The sequence below is a fragment of the Rhinatrema bivittatum genome, chromosome 2 (assembly GCF_901001135.1).
Source record: "Rhinatrema bivittatum chromosome 2, aRhiBiv1.1, whole genome shotgun sequence".
In the NCBI taxonomy this organism is placed as follows: domain Eukaryota; kingdom Metazoa; phylum Chordata; class Amphibia; order Gymnophiona; family Rhinatrematidae; genus Rhinatrema; species Rhinatrema bivittatum.
In genome coordinates, this window is record NC_042616.1 from 762,697,326 (window position 1) to 762,711,924 (window position 14,599).

Below are 14,599 nucleotides of genomic sequence, written 5' to 3' on the forward strand. Positions count from 1 at the left end.
TTTTTATGTGCGAAACTTTAGAAAATTTACCTGCAAGTGAGAACTCCCACAGCAGTGATCATCACTGTGAATTGGCACAGACAGAGTCCCTATCAGAAGGCAGGCATGAAAGAGCATCACCTCCCTTTCTTCCTAGCAGCTTTCTCTTCCCTCTGCCTCTCCTTTTAACTCACTCTCCATGGTACGTCCATTCCTGCATCTCTGGGCTCTCTTCCCCTTCTCTCCATCTCTCTCTCTCTGCTCTGTAATCCACTCTCTCCCTTTCTATGCCTCCCAGCTTCACTCTCCTCGGCTCCTCCATTTCTGGGCTTTCTCCCCCTCTCCCTGCTCTGTATCCCACTCTCTCCTCTCCTCCTTTCTATGCCTCACAGCCTCTCTCTCTCTGGGTCCATGCTGCCTGTGGATCCCTCTCTCCCCATTCTCAATGCTTTTCTCTTTCTCTGTGTTTCCTTCTCACTTGCCAGGGTGTGTGGCTCCTGAGATTTTGTACTTCGCAGTCTCTAAGCTGGAAATTGCCATCTCCAGATCTGTCTCTCTCCCTTCCAATACTATTTTTCCAGAACCACTCTGCTCAGCCCTGTCTCAGCCCTCCATCCTCCCCTGTCTCTTTACCTCATCCCCCCTTACTCTCAGCCATATGTCTCACCCATTCCTCCATGTGCTCTGTCCCAGATCAGGGAGGCAAGAGACAGGACAGAAGTCAGACACCTTATAAAGTATCTTGGAGAAGGCAGCAGCCGCCGGCTGCCCCGGGAGGCAGGGGAGCAGCGGTGCGCGCCTCCGGAGGAGGGCAGAGAGGGCTGTAAGAAAAAGTAAGTTAACTTTGGTTACACTATTCACAATACTTTACATATCGAGTCGCTTTTCGCCCTGCGCCTTGCTTCGGGAGGAGGGGATTTTAGGTTTTTAGGTTTTCTTTTGGTTAAAGTTGCTTCAGGAGGAGGGGAGAGAGGACTGGGCTTCCCTGGAGACTGGCACCCATGGACGCGGCCAGGGCAGGTGAGCGGGGGCTGGGGGAAAGTTTGCCGCCTACCCTTACCCCTGCCTCTAATGCAGGGGTAAGGGTAGGCAGTAATTTAGCAGGTTAAAGACGCGGCTAAACTGCAGGTTAAAAAGGCGATAGTTGAGGCGCGCGTTACTGTATGGAGGGAATAGCTAATCATATACATGCCGCGGGCGGAAAGGGTTACCCGTTGATTTAAAGAAGTGGTAAGGATGGGTTAAAAGGGATAGTGAATCGCAGGTTGGACTAACGCAGCCAAATTGTGAGTAGAAAGCGGGTTGGAAGCAGGGTAACCGCGGCCGCACTTTACTGTATTGGCCTGATTGTCACTGAGACCTCTCCTCACATTCACAGGCTCTGATCCCATCTCTGTCACTCTTACCCTGTCACTGAGACCCCTCCTCACATTCACAGACTCTGATCCCATCTCTGTCACTCTCACTGTGTCACCGAGACCCCTCTTCACATTCACAGACTCTTATCCCATCTCTGTCGCTCTCACCGTGTCCCTGAGCCCATCCTCATATTCACAGCTCTAATCCCAACTCTGTCACTCTTACCCTGTCACTGAGACCCTTCACATTCACAGATTCTAATCCCATCTCTGTCACTCTCACCATGTCCCCGAGCCCATCCTCACATTCAGAGGCTCTGATCCCATCTCTGGGCCACTGATACTTACACTATTTTCTTTTCAAGTCTCCTAAATCATTTTTAAATTGTAATTTTGTAATTGCTGCAATAGTACCTTTTCTTCACAAAATTAGCCCAGCTCTAGAAATCCCATCACATATTACATACAATAAATTTGATCATCATAGCTCACACGCAGTGCTCTCTGATTTATTTCTTCACTCTTGTTTACCGCTCATTCAGAGAAATCTCTGATCGGTGCCGTTTATAACTAATATATCCAAACCGAAGCAACATAAAGCAGCAAATCTACAGTAATCTTCTGGTTAAAATGAAACCCATCACATAAAGAATGAAGGAGAAATTTATATTCAGTAGAAGGGCATAGGAACGTATAGGTCAGGTCTCTTTCAAATGGCTGAGATGGAAAAAGACAACACTTCACCTTTGGATGAAAGGACTGATAATTCGCCTCTAATCTCCACTCTCTGGTGCTAAATCCCTAAGCTCTGAGTGGAGCTTTTCCTCACTACCTTGACCGTTGGCACTTGGAATAAAGACTCTGAGGTGGACTGAGGACTTCTATTTGGTCTATAAATCTGGGCCAAAAGTTGTAGATAACTCCCTCCCTCACCATGCGCAACCTTAAGCATTGAGCACATTCCCTTAAACTGGGCTCTTAACCGGACTGGTAACAATGTGGAGGCTGCACTAACTCTCCTCGGGCATGACAAAATTAGCCTTGCTGCCGTATTTGTAACTGGGAACCCCAGCAAAAGTGCACTGCAGTAATCTAACATTGGTAGCAATCGAACCCGGCCCTCCCCCCTCAGAATTCTCTTTAGTTATCTGAATTTTAAACATATCCTTTTCAGCAGTGTTGAGAGAGAGAGAGAGAGGGGGGCATCAAATTGCAGAAGTCATCACACCCCACTCCTAAATTTCTAACACTACACACCCTCCAGATTAAGCTACAGTGGGCGCATTGCTGTACCCCTGCCCTGATGTAAGACCATTCCATTGTGCCACATTTAAAAAGGGATGGATGTCTCCAAAACCACTGCACCAACACAAGATGAGCCCAGCTCTAGAAATCATGCAATAAATCTGATTGTCCCCCTCTGATCCATTTAATGCTTTCATGCAGATCTGCACATTAATCATCTCCCAGATCTCACATCACAGCCCTGAGCCCGGCTCTCTCATTCCCAGGCTGGCACAGAGCGGATTCTCAGAGCTCCGGCATTTTTACCTCCTGTGTTGAGACCCGGATAGAAATAGGGCCGGAGTTTCTCAGTGAAGGTGTGGGTGAAGGTGAAGAGATGAGATTTCTCATCTGCATCGTAAAATGAGACCTTTCCTGCCTGATAGTCCAGGAGGATCCCCACTGCCCGGGGTCTCACGCTCAGGGGGAGGAGGATGCTGGAAGAGGTGCAGGCCTTGTATTCTCCATCCCTCAGTATCACTGTCCAGTATCCATTCTCAGGTGTTAGTGTGAACTTCCCCTTCCTGCTCACAGAATCTTTACAAACCCCCAATATCCAGTCAGTCTTGTCTCCCACCTCCACCTCCCAGTAATGTCTCCCTGAGGTGAAGCCCTCACGCCCCAGCACATTGACATAAGTATCAAATCTCTGGGGAGAGTCAGGCAGGTTCTGACTTCTGCCTCCCTGTCTGACGCTTTTCCCATCCTCGGACAGGACGAGCCATGGATTTGCAGTCTCAGGATCCAGAGTCACATCCACTGCAGGGAAGAGACATATTAATAAACATGAGCACACACTTCTCATTGGCTCCTCACACACCCATCTCTAACCCTCACTGAATGCTTCCTCACTCACGTTCATTAAGAGAAGCTCTGCTATTGGCTATCACTCACTGACAGGCTTGCAGAAAACAACATTCTTATTGGCAAATAGATCTGTGCTCCATCCTATTGGTCTCACAGCTCTGCTGAGTGAATGCATGAATGAAAGATTCTGATTGGCTTATTCATGCACAGGCTGCATAAAACAAGTCTCCTCATTGGCTCCCCATAGCACAGTACAATAAGCTCAGCTTCTTACTGATCCCTGTAGGGCTGCAGTGCTCCTGTAACTGATGAGTGATTAGAAACGGGCTCCACTGTGCAATTAATTACCCAGGCTCATTCCCCATTGGTTTTCTTTTTAAACTTTTTCATCTTCTTCAGAGGGGCCCTGAGCAGCTCCTGTAATCCTGGAGCTCTTCAACAATAAAGGATGGTTCCCAGTATGTACCAGGATCAGTCCAGACTGCTGGGTTATGCCTCCTCTCCAGCAGATGGAGTCAGAGAGAAAACTGAAAGCACCCCCTAGATATACCGGTGTGCCACCTGTGATCTCCCAGTATAATCTCTGACTCCAGCAGATTGAGAGGCATAACCTGCGGTCCTGGCCTGGTCAGTTTGACGGTACTGGGAAAAAAAACCCAAAACATAATAATAGTACTTTGGGGACAAGATCAAGTAGTCTCTTCCCTTCTCTTGTGTTATTCTTTCTCAGACTGTCTTTTTCTCTCACTATCTTTTGCAGTGCAGGAGCTTAAAGCGAGGCAGGCACAGAGGTCACTGCCCTCTTAAGTTCCCCGGTATAGCGTGTCCATGAGGCTGGGGGAGAGTTCACCGGTGGGCCGGTCACCCTCCCCCCCATTTTCCAGGGCTCCAGCCCTGAAGGGGGTTTAAGAAGGAGAGCAAATTAAAAAAAAAAAAAAGAGTCCTTGCTCTGGAGCCACTTAAGACCTGTTGGTGACAGGCAGTGAGCTCTTTGTTCGGTTAGCCCCGGCCTGCCAGTGCCTCTAAGGACGCCGGAGGGGGTGGCTGTGTCATCCGGCGCAATTTTCTGGTAAGGGTTACTTACCTTCTTTTTGGCGCGCTTTTCTGTCAGTTCCTCTGTCGCTGCGATGCCGTGCTCTTCAGCCTGCACGGCCTGTGGGGGAGCGGGGGCGCGACTCTCCCGGGAGGGTCTCTGCTCCCGATGTCTTCCCGGGGGCGAGGGACCCTCCCGGGGGCCGAGCGCTGCCCGCAGCAATTCTTCTCTTCCCCCGGCGTCGCGGCAGCGCACAGCTCTGAGCAACCGTTCTTCGGCCCCTCCTCCTTCGGGGAGGAGAGCGGCGGCCATCTTGGCCATGCGGCAGGCGGACCAGTCGGCTTCGGAGGAGGAAACCTCCCCTCCTCCTTCCCCTCCCGACCTGAGCCCGCGCCCACGGTGCGATTTGGAGGACTTTGGAGCCCCCCTTCCCCCAGGCTCACAGAAAAAGGATTTAAAAAGGTTGGTGCCGTTTTCCTCTGAGTTTGTGCTCCTAATGCACAAAGCTTTTTTACAGGCAGAGTCTGGTTGGGAGGCAGAAGATCCCTCTCCCCCGAAGGTTCCCAAGACTTCTTTGATTCAGGAGACCCCGCCGGGGCTGGGACACATGGCACCCGCCTGCGGGGGGCCGGGAGTTACCGGACTTGCAGGCAGCGGACGACCAGGGGGCTGTAGAGGGGGACGACCCCCAGGTGCTACATTTATTTGGGAAGGATGAGTTAAGTTTCCTCATCCTCCATGTCCTGCAAGAGCTGGAGCTGACAGCTCCACCTCCCAATGCGGACACATCCACGGGGGATATTGCTATGGCAGGCTTTCGGGCCCCCCCTCAGATTTCCCTTTACATCCCAAGGTTTTGCAAATTGTTTCAAGGGAATGGGAACTGCCGGAGGCTTCCCTGCGGGTGAACAGGGCCATGGAAAAATGATATCCTTTGCCCGCGGAATCTTTGAATCTTTTTAAGACGCCCGCGGTGGATTCAGCTGTCACGGCCGTGGTCAAGCATACGACTATCCCGGTTACGTGGGGGAATAGCCTTGAAGGATCTCCAAGACTGCAAGTTGGAGGTCTTATTGAAACACATTTTTGACGTGGCGGCCTTGGGTGTCCGGGCAGCCGCGTGCAGCAGCCTCGTCCAGAGGGCCAACCTGCGCTGGGTCCAACAGCTCCTGACCGCGCAGGAGCTTCCTCCGGCTGAGGCGGAGCAGGCAAATTGCGTTGAAGCGGCGGTCGCTTACACAGCGGATGCTTTATATGATTTGCTGCGCACTTCAGCGCGAATTATGTCCTCGGCAGTTTCAGCAAGGAGGTTGTTGTGGCTCCGTCGTTGGTCGGCAGACGCCACCTCCAAGGCCAGGTTAGGCTCCTTCACCTTTAAGGGCAAGTTGTTATTTGGCAAGGAATTAGATCAGCTCATTAAGGACCTGGGAGATAACAAAGTGTACAAATTGCCCGAGGACAAGCCCCGTCAGTCTCGGCCCTTCGGGAATACCAGGGCTCGTTTCCGGGGTCAACGGCGTTTCCGTACGGGTAGAGGTGGTTCCTTTCCCCAGAAGCAGCAGCTCACAAGGTCCCAGTCCTGGTCTTCTTCCTTTCGTGACAGGCGGCCTCCGCGGGGAGGGGCCTCGCAAGGATTCGCTGCTGGCAAGCCCGCTCAATGAAGGCGTGCAGACCCATTCCTCTGTTCTTTTAATCGGAGGTCGGCTGTCCCGGTTCTGGGAGGAGTGGGTCAAAATAACTTCGGATCAATGGGAGCTCGACGTGGTTCGGCACGGTTACGAGTTGGATTTTGCACGTTCCCTCCAGGATCTCTTTATGATATCGCTGTGCGGTCCTCCGGAGAAACAGCAAGCTATAGTTCAAACCGTCAACCACTTGCACGCCATGGGAGCGGTGGTCCCGGTCCCACCGGACGAGGTCAAGACAGGTCGGTATTCCGTATACTTCCTGGTTCCCAAGAAGGAGGGCACCTTCAGGCCGATCTTGGATCTAAAAGGCGTGAACAAGGCATTACGCGTGCCTCGTTTTCGGATGGAGACGCTACGGTCTGTTATTGCGGCCGTCCACAAGGGAGAGTTTTTGGCTTTTTTGGACCTGACCGAGGTGTATTTTCACATCGGTATCCAAGAGCGGCATCAAAGGTACTTGAGGTTCATGGTGTTGGGGCGTCATTACCAATTTTGTGCCCTTCCATTCGGGCTGGCGACCGCTCCTCGGGTATTCACCAAGGTTCTCGTAGTGATTGCGGCTTCCCTCCGTCATCAAGGAGTTCTTATGCATCCCTATCTCGACGATTGGCTCACCCGGGCGAAGTCGCAAGAGTCTTGCAAACGGGCGGTTTCCTTGGTGGTGCGTCAACTCCAGTTGTTGGGTTGGGTAGTCAACTTCGCGAAGAGCCGACTCGAGCCGACCCATCAGTTGGAATTTTTGGCGCTCGGTTCAATACCCTAGAGGGCAAGGTCTTTCTCCCACATCAACGCATGCTCAATCTCATGGCACAGGTGCGGCGCCTGATGGACCTTCCCATTCCTACGGCTTGGGATTATTTACAGATCATTGGTCATATGGTGTCTACTACGGAGATGGTGCCATGGGCTTTTGCGCATATGCGGCCGTTACAAACAGCACTACTTTCTCGTTGGGATCCCAGGTCCGAGGATTACGGCCTGGAGCTGCCCTTGATGGACCCGGCCCGCTCCAGTCTCTCCTGGTGGCTAACTCCCGGTCATCTCCTGCAGGGAGTGGACCTGGAGCCTCCGTCTTGGATAGTGGTGACGACGGATGCCAGCCTTTCCGGCTGGGGGGCTGTCTGTCAGTCCTGAGCAGTCCAGGGCACCTGGACAGCGCTCCAGTCAACTTGGTCCATCAATCGCTTGGAGACCAGAGCGGTACGTCTAGCCTTATGCCGCCTCCTTCCGATCGTGCGCGGCCCAGCAGTCCGGATTCTGTCGGACAATGCGACTACAGTGGCGTACATAAATTCGCAAGGTGGCACAAAGAGTCGGGCGGTGGCGACAGAGGCGGCATTGCTGATGAGCTGGGCGGAACGACACTTGTTGCGGATTGCAGCCACCCACATAGCCGGCGTGGACAACGTGCAGGCAGATTACCTCAGTCGACAGCATCTAGATCCAGGAGAATGGGAGCTGTCGGCGGAGGCGATGAATCTCATCACCCAGCGTTGGGGGACTCCGCGCTTGGATCTGATGGCGACTCGGCTAAATGCGAAAGCGGCGCGTTTCTTCAGCCGACGACGGGAATACGGGTCGGAAGGCGTGGACGCGTTGGTGCTTCCGTGGCCCCGTCGAATCCTTCTTTACGTGTTTCCTCCGTGGCCCCTTGTGGGAAAGGTGTTACGGCGCATAGAGGATCACCAAGGTATGGTGATTTTTGTAGCTCCGGAATGGCCGCGCAGTCCGTGGTTTGCGGATCTCGTCAACCTGGCGGTTGACGGTCCACTACGTCTGGGTCACCTTCCCAATCTTCTCCGTCAGGGTCCGGTGTTTTTCGATCTGGCAGATCACTTTTGTCTGGCGGCCTGGCTTATGAGCGGAAGCAGTTGAGGAAGAGAGGTTATTCGGACGCTGTTGTTTCGACTCTTCTTAGGGCGCGCAGGTCTTCCACTACGCTTACTTATGCTAGGGTTTGGAAGATTTTCCACGTATGGTGCGCTGCGCTAAGTATTTTGCCCCGTCATTCGTCCGTGGGTCACATCCTTTCGTTTCTGCAAGATGGCCTGAAGAAGGGGTTGGCGTACAATTCGCTTCGAGTTCAGGTTGCGGCGTTGGGCTGCTTAAGAGGCAAGGTCGAGGGGTTTTCTCTTGCGAGTCACTCTGATGTTGCGCGTTTTTTGCGAGGTGTTCGGAATTTGCGACCTCCGGTGCGGGTTCCTTGTCCTTCCTGGAACTTGAACTTGGTACTCCGTGGCCTGTGTGCGGCACCTTTTGAGCCTATCAAGACGGCTTCGTTAAAGGATCTGACTCTCAAGACGGTTTTCCTAGTGGCCATCTCCTCGGCCCGTCGTATTTCGGAGCTACAGGCTCTTTCTTGCAGAGAACCGTTCTTGCGTATTTCCGCGTCGGGAGTCTCCTTACGGACCGTACCTTCCTTTTTGCCTAAGGTGGTTTCATCGTTTCATGTTAACCAGACGGTTGAGTTGCCTTCTTTTTCGGAAGAGGAGCTGCAGTCTTCTCAAGGTAAAGACTTGAGGCGTTTGGACGTCCGTCGGGTCCTTTTGTGCTACTTGGAGGCTACCAACGACTTTAGAAGGTCGGATCACCTTTTTGTATTATGGAATGGGCCCAAGAAGGGGCTTCAGGCGTCCAAGACTACAATCGCACCCTGGTTGAAGGGTGCTATTGCGTCCACGTATATTGGTTGCGGTAAACCTGTTCCGGATGGGCTTAAGGCTCATTCTTTGCGTTCTCAAGTGACTTCGTGGGCTGAAAATCAATTGGTCTCTTGTCAAGAGATATGCAGGGCGGCCACTTGGAAATCATGGCATACGTTTTCCAGGCATTATCGGCTGGATGTCCGTGGTCCGTCCGCACAGTCCTTTGGGAGCAGTGTGATTCGAGCGGGACTCTCAGGGTCCCACCCCAGTAAAGGCGGCTCGGGTACATCCCAGCAGTCTGGACTGATCCTGGTACGTACAGGGAAAGGAAAATTAGTTTCTTACCTGATAATTTTCGTTCCTGTAGTACCAAGGATCAGTCCAGACGCCTGCCCACACTTCTGGGAGTCCGCTCGTCTTCTAATATTCTAATATTCTTCATTGGCAGATTATGGTCACTATGTTTGGAACAGTTTTAATGGTAAGTTTGTTGTTCTCTAGTGTTGTCCTGTACACTCCTTTGTGTTGTACTGGTTATACCTGGTTTTCTATGTCATCCAGGAGGTTTCTGTTTGATCTAGTCTTTGAGTAAATAAATAAATAAATAAATAAATAATTACAAGGGGGTAAAAGAAATTTTTGAGGGCATTGTCGGAAGTGGTTAATTCAATACTTCTGCTTTGATATCACATATACTGAGGGATTGCAGGTGGCACACCAGTATATCTAGGGGGTGCTTTCAGTTTTCTCTCTGACTCCATCTGCTGGAGAGGAGGCATAACCCAGCAGTCTGGACTGATCCTTGGTACTACAGGAACGAAAATTATCAGGTAAGAAACTAATTTTCCTATCCAGTTTTACTCACTCACTCACTGCAGAATCTGAACAGAATGCAAAGCTTGGGATGTGTCTATCCGTAGCTGATGCCATCAAACAATTAGTAAAGATCATCAGTAATCAGTGACTATGAGCCATCCTGAGCTTTGTAGGTCATTTTCCCTCTGCAGTAACTGATTCTGTAGAAAAGGAATTTTAACCTGGGAATAACAAGACAACCACAAGCAGCTGAGCTGAAGAGGTTGGATTTGTGAACCCTCATAAAAACATAAGAAATTGCCATGCTGGATCAGACCAAGGGTCCATCAAGCATTGGCAAAAAGAGGCAACTGCCCAGCTTGCCAATTCTGAAGGCAGCAAATAATCAGGCTGAAGAGGAGCCTGCTCCTGTTTGCTTTAGGGCTGTGAGCCTGCATCACTTCAGAGGGACGCTGCAGTGACACGCTATCCTCTCCCCCTTACTGTCCCGCCTCCAGCAGGTCCTGCCTACGGGCACCAAAATCTGGCCCTGGTTTCATGCTGCAGTATTCAGCCAGTAACATAACCCCAAATCCTGTGGCACCGTCTCTTTCATTTCTCAGGGCTCTGTCTGTGACCGTAAAAACCTGTAATTGCTGTTTCTGTGTGCAGCCTTCTCTATTTATTGTAAGGGAAACAGGAGCCTTTCCAAAGCAGAGATGCACCTTAAATAGTTTTTTTAATGTAAAAGAGAGAAACTGAAAGAAAGCTTACCTAGTTCTGCAGAAAGTTTGCCTAAAAGAAAATGTAAGGATAAACAATTATACTGAGAAATGGTAAAAGTTTAAAATGAAGCATTTTTGCAATAGATTTACTGCCTGATATTCAGATCTATTTATTTATTTATTTAATTTATTTAAAAGGTTTTATATACCGACAACCGTTTGCACATCGTGTCGGTTTACAGATAACTTAAAACCATGGTATAGGTAGGCATAGCCTTTACAAAGAACATAGAACAGTCAACAAAATAACAAGCAGAAAACTGAATAAATTAGTATATAGATTCAAATTGGGGGTAACATAAGATGGGAGAGGGGGATAACCAACAGTAACAAAAAGAAAAAGCTATGTACAGGGTTCAAAAAATACATTCATTTGCGATTGCTGATTGCTTATTTCAGGGAAAGAAAGAGGGGAAAAGGGAGGCCTGAAGTAAGGCAAATGGATTTTTTTTTTTTTAGAGGTGGGTCACAGAGGCAGAAGAGTTAGCAAGCAAGGGTGAGGAGGGGTAGGCTTGTAGGAAGAGCCAAGTTTTGAGTTTCTTTTTGAATTTGGGTGTGGAAGTTTCGGTGCGTAGATCAAGGGGCATGGAGTTCCAGAGGGTGGGGCCTGCAAGGGAAAGGGCTCTGTTTGTTGTAGAGATGAGTCTAGTTGATTTTATAGAGGGGGCACAGAGGGTTCCACGTAGGGAGGAACGAGTTGGTCTTGTGGAGGTGCGAGGGAGGAATGGTGGGTTTATCCAGTTGAAATGTTCGTTGGTGATGCTTTTGTGAATGAGGGTAAGAGTTTTGTATAGGATGCGTGATTGTATAGGAAGCCAGTGGAGATCAATGAGGGTGGGAGTGATGTGGTCTTTCTTGTTAGCATTTGTGAGGATACGTGCAGTGGCATTCTGAAGTAGTTGCAAAGGTTTGATGTAAGTAGCAGGGAGGCCAAGGAGGAGAGTGTTGCAGTAATCTATTTTCGAAAATATGATAGATTGGAGTACAGTACGGAAATCAGAGAAATAAAGTAGAGGTTTGAGTTTTTTGAGGGTTTTCAGCTTGAAATAGCAGCTGCTGAGGATAGATTTGATGTAGGGTTTGAAGGTGAGTTGGTTATCAAGTATGACACCCAGGTTTCGTGAGTTGGATGGGAAAGTGGTGGGGGGTAAAGGTATTGATGAATGTTTGGAGGAGATGAAAAGGAGTTCAGTTTTTTGGGGGTTGAGGGATAAGTGCATGTCGGTGAGGAGCTGGTTAATGGAGGCAAGACAGGTTTCCCAGTTTTGGAGAGCGGTGAGAATAGAATTTGTGAAGGGGATGAGGATTTGCACATCATCTGCGTAGATGAAGTGCGTAAAACCAAGGTTAGAAAGAAGGTTGGTGAGAGGGAGCATATAAATGTTAAACAGGGTGGAAGAAAGGGAGGATCCTTGGGGGACACCACAGTCAAGGTTTACAGGTGAGGACTGTATAACTACGGTTTTGGAGGTATGATTTAATCCATAATAGTGCTGTACCGGAGATTCCAATACTGATGAGAGTGTTGAGAAGGATGTTATGATTGACGGTGTTGAACGTGGCAGAAATATCAAGCATAGCAATGAGATAGGAGTTGCCAGCGTCCAGTCCTCTGATTATAGTATCAGTTAGGGAGAGGAGTAGGGTTTCCGTACTGAGGTGTTTACGAAAACCATATTGTGTTGGTGGGAGGATATTGAATTGTTCAAGGTAGTCAGAAAGGCGGGAGTTTACTAGTTTCTCCAGGACTTTGGAAAGGTAAGGGAGATTGGAGATGGGACGGAGGTTAGATAGGTTGGCGGGATCAAGAGAGGGTTTTTTTAGGATAGGCTTGACAACAGCTTGTTTTAGAGAGTTGGGAACAAGGCCTTGTTCAAGGGAACGGTTCACAATTTTGGAAAGTGATGAAGCTATAGTTTTAGGAATAGAGAGTAAGAGTTTGGTAGGAATAGTTTCAAAAGGATGGGAGGAAGGTCTCATCTTTTTTAGGATGTTCTCTATTTCACGAGTTGAGGAGAGTTCGAAAGATGAAAGAAGGGTGGGTGTGTGTGTGATGGGGAGTGTAAAATTGTTAGTATTTGAGGAGAACTTAGCAGTGATATTGGACACTTTATTCTTAAAGAAGAGAGCTATTTCATTGCAGCGTATTTGTGTGGGGGGTTCCTGAGGTAGTGTCAAATTGGGTTTGGTAAGATTTGAGATTAAGGAAAATAGGGCCTTAGGGTTATATTGTAGGAGGTGAATTTTTTTGGCATAATATTCTTTTTTTGTTTTTTGGATAGCATTCCTGTAGGCATGCATAAGTTGGTAGTAGATGTTTTAGTAGCGGGAGAGGGGTGTTTTCGCCATCGTCTTTCAGCTGCTCTGAGGTGGATTTTTTGGATTTTGAGTTCGTGGGTGAACCAAGGTTTTTTATTTCATTGGGTTGATGTGACAGTTTTTTTTTTGAGACGGGGCATAAATTGTTTGCAATATTGAGGGTAATCTCTGCCCAGGAAGAGACAGCCCTCTCAGCTGACTTTAAGTCGAGGCAATTGGGAATGTCTGAGCAAGCTGTGGTGAGAGAGTCTAAGGAGCAGGTCTTATGGAACTGGAAGGATTTAGGCTGAGAGATAGTGGAAGGGGGTGGCAGTTGAAGTGCAAGGGTAGTTTTTATAATGGTGTGGTCAGACCAGGGGACAGGGAGGCATGAAGGGGGGTGGATAGTGTTGATGAGGGAGTTAGTAAAGATAAGGTCTAGGGTATGTCCGGCCTTGTGGGTCGGGGAGTGAATGATTTGTGTGAAACCCATCGCATCTAAGGATGAGAAGAACACTTCGCATGGAGGAGATTGTGGTATAAAGTCAACATGAAGACTGAAGTCGCCAAGGAGAATAGTAGGAATGTCAGGCGAGAGTGAGTCAGTGAGAAATTTGATGAGAGGAGAGGGGTCTTTTTCTAGCAGACCCGGGGGGGGGGGGGGGGGGGTGTAAATCAGGCAGATTTGCAGAGAGTTTGATTTGAAGAGGCCTACTTCATATTGGGCGGGAATATAAGAAAATTATTACTTACCTGCTAATTTTCGTTCCTGTAGTACCATGGATCAGTCCAGACAGTGGGTTATGTCCCCAATCCAGCAGATGGAGTCAGCACAAGCTTCGAGGGGGCGTCACCATATATACTACTACCCCCTCTGCAGGAGTTCAGTATCGAGTATATCAAAGCCCGAGTAGAAAACAGAACCCCCTTATTGGATCAAGTTTATATGAACCGGCAACAATAAGCCTTGCAACTTTAGTAACTAACTGCAAGCGTCCTACCAACGTGTAGGAAGCTGCGAAAACAGCATGCCAACTTGTAGGGAGCTGTGAAAACAGTGAAAACTGAAAAGTCGTGAAAGACACATAACACTACAGTACCGTAGAGAAGAGCTGAGCAGGATTAGAAACCAAACGCGGTGGGCGTCTGGACTGATCCATGGTACTACAGGAACGAAAATTAGCAGGTAAGTAATAATTTTCTTTTCCCTGTACGTACCTGGATCAGTCCAGACAGTGGGATGTACCCAAGCTTCCCTAAATTGGGTGGGGTCCTGCGAGGCCTGCTCAGAGAACCTGCTCGCCAAAGTGTCCAGAGACTGAAGAGGCGAGGTGCAGGCGATAGTGCCTCGAGAACGTGTGTAACGATTTCCAGGTGGCTGCTCGACAAATTTCTTGAGAGGAGACCGAGCGAGCCTCCGCCCAGGAAGCCGCCTGAGAACGTGTAGAATGTGCCACAATGCCGGGTGGGGGAGTCCGCCCCACCCCAATGTAGGAAGCGGCAATGCCGGCCTTCAGCCATCTGGCAATGGTCGTCTTCGAGGCCTGAGACCCCTTCTTAGGACAGGACCAAAGTACGAAGAGATGGTCAGAAATCCGGAACTCATTTGTAGCCTCCAGATAGAGGCGCAGAGTGCGCTTGACATCCAAGAGTCGTAGAGACTTCGGCTCTGAAGAAGAGAAGGACGGCAATTCCACCGTCTGATTCACATGGAATGCAGACATCACCTTCGGAGGGAAAGAGGGAACGGTGCGAAGCGAAACTCCAGAGTCGGAGAAACGGAGATAAGGCTCCCTACACGACAGAGCCTGCAGCTCCGAAATGCGACGAGCGGAACAGATGGCCACAAGAAATACAGTCTTGAGAGTGAGATCCTTAATCGTTGCACTGCGCAGGGGCTCGAATGGTGGTCCTGACAGGGAGCGAA

The 14,599-nt window shown here is 49.6% G+C and overlaps 1 protein-coding gene across 1 annotated transcript in view; it reads right to left on the reverse strand.

Moving 5' to 3' along the window:
* Nucleotides 1-1,751: 1,751 nt before the first annotated feature.
* Nucleotides 1,752-14,599, reverse strand: part of LOC115083400 (E3 ubiquitin-protein ligase TRIM39-like) — a 41,433-nt gene continuing 28,585 nt past the window's right edge. Inside the window, exons 7-8 of the mRNA XM_029587205.1 lie at nt 10,364-10,384; nt 1,752-3,380 (exon numbers count right to left, since the gene is read on the reverse strand). Of these exons, the coding sequence (XP_029443065.1) occupies nt 2,839-3,380; nt 10,364-10,384 (563 nt within the window). The 3' untranslated portion in view covers nt 1,752-2,838. The remainder of the gene's footprint in view (nt 3,381-10,363; nt 10,385-14,599) is intronic.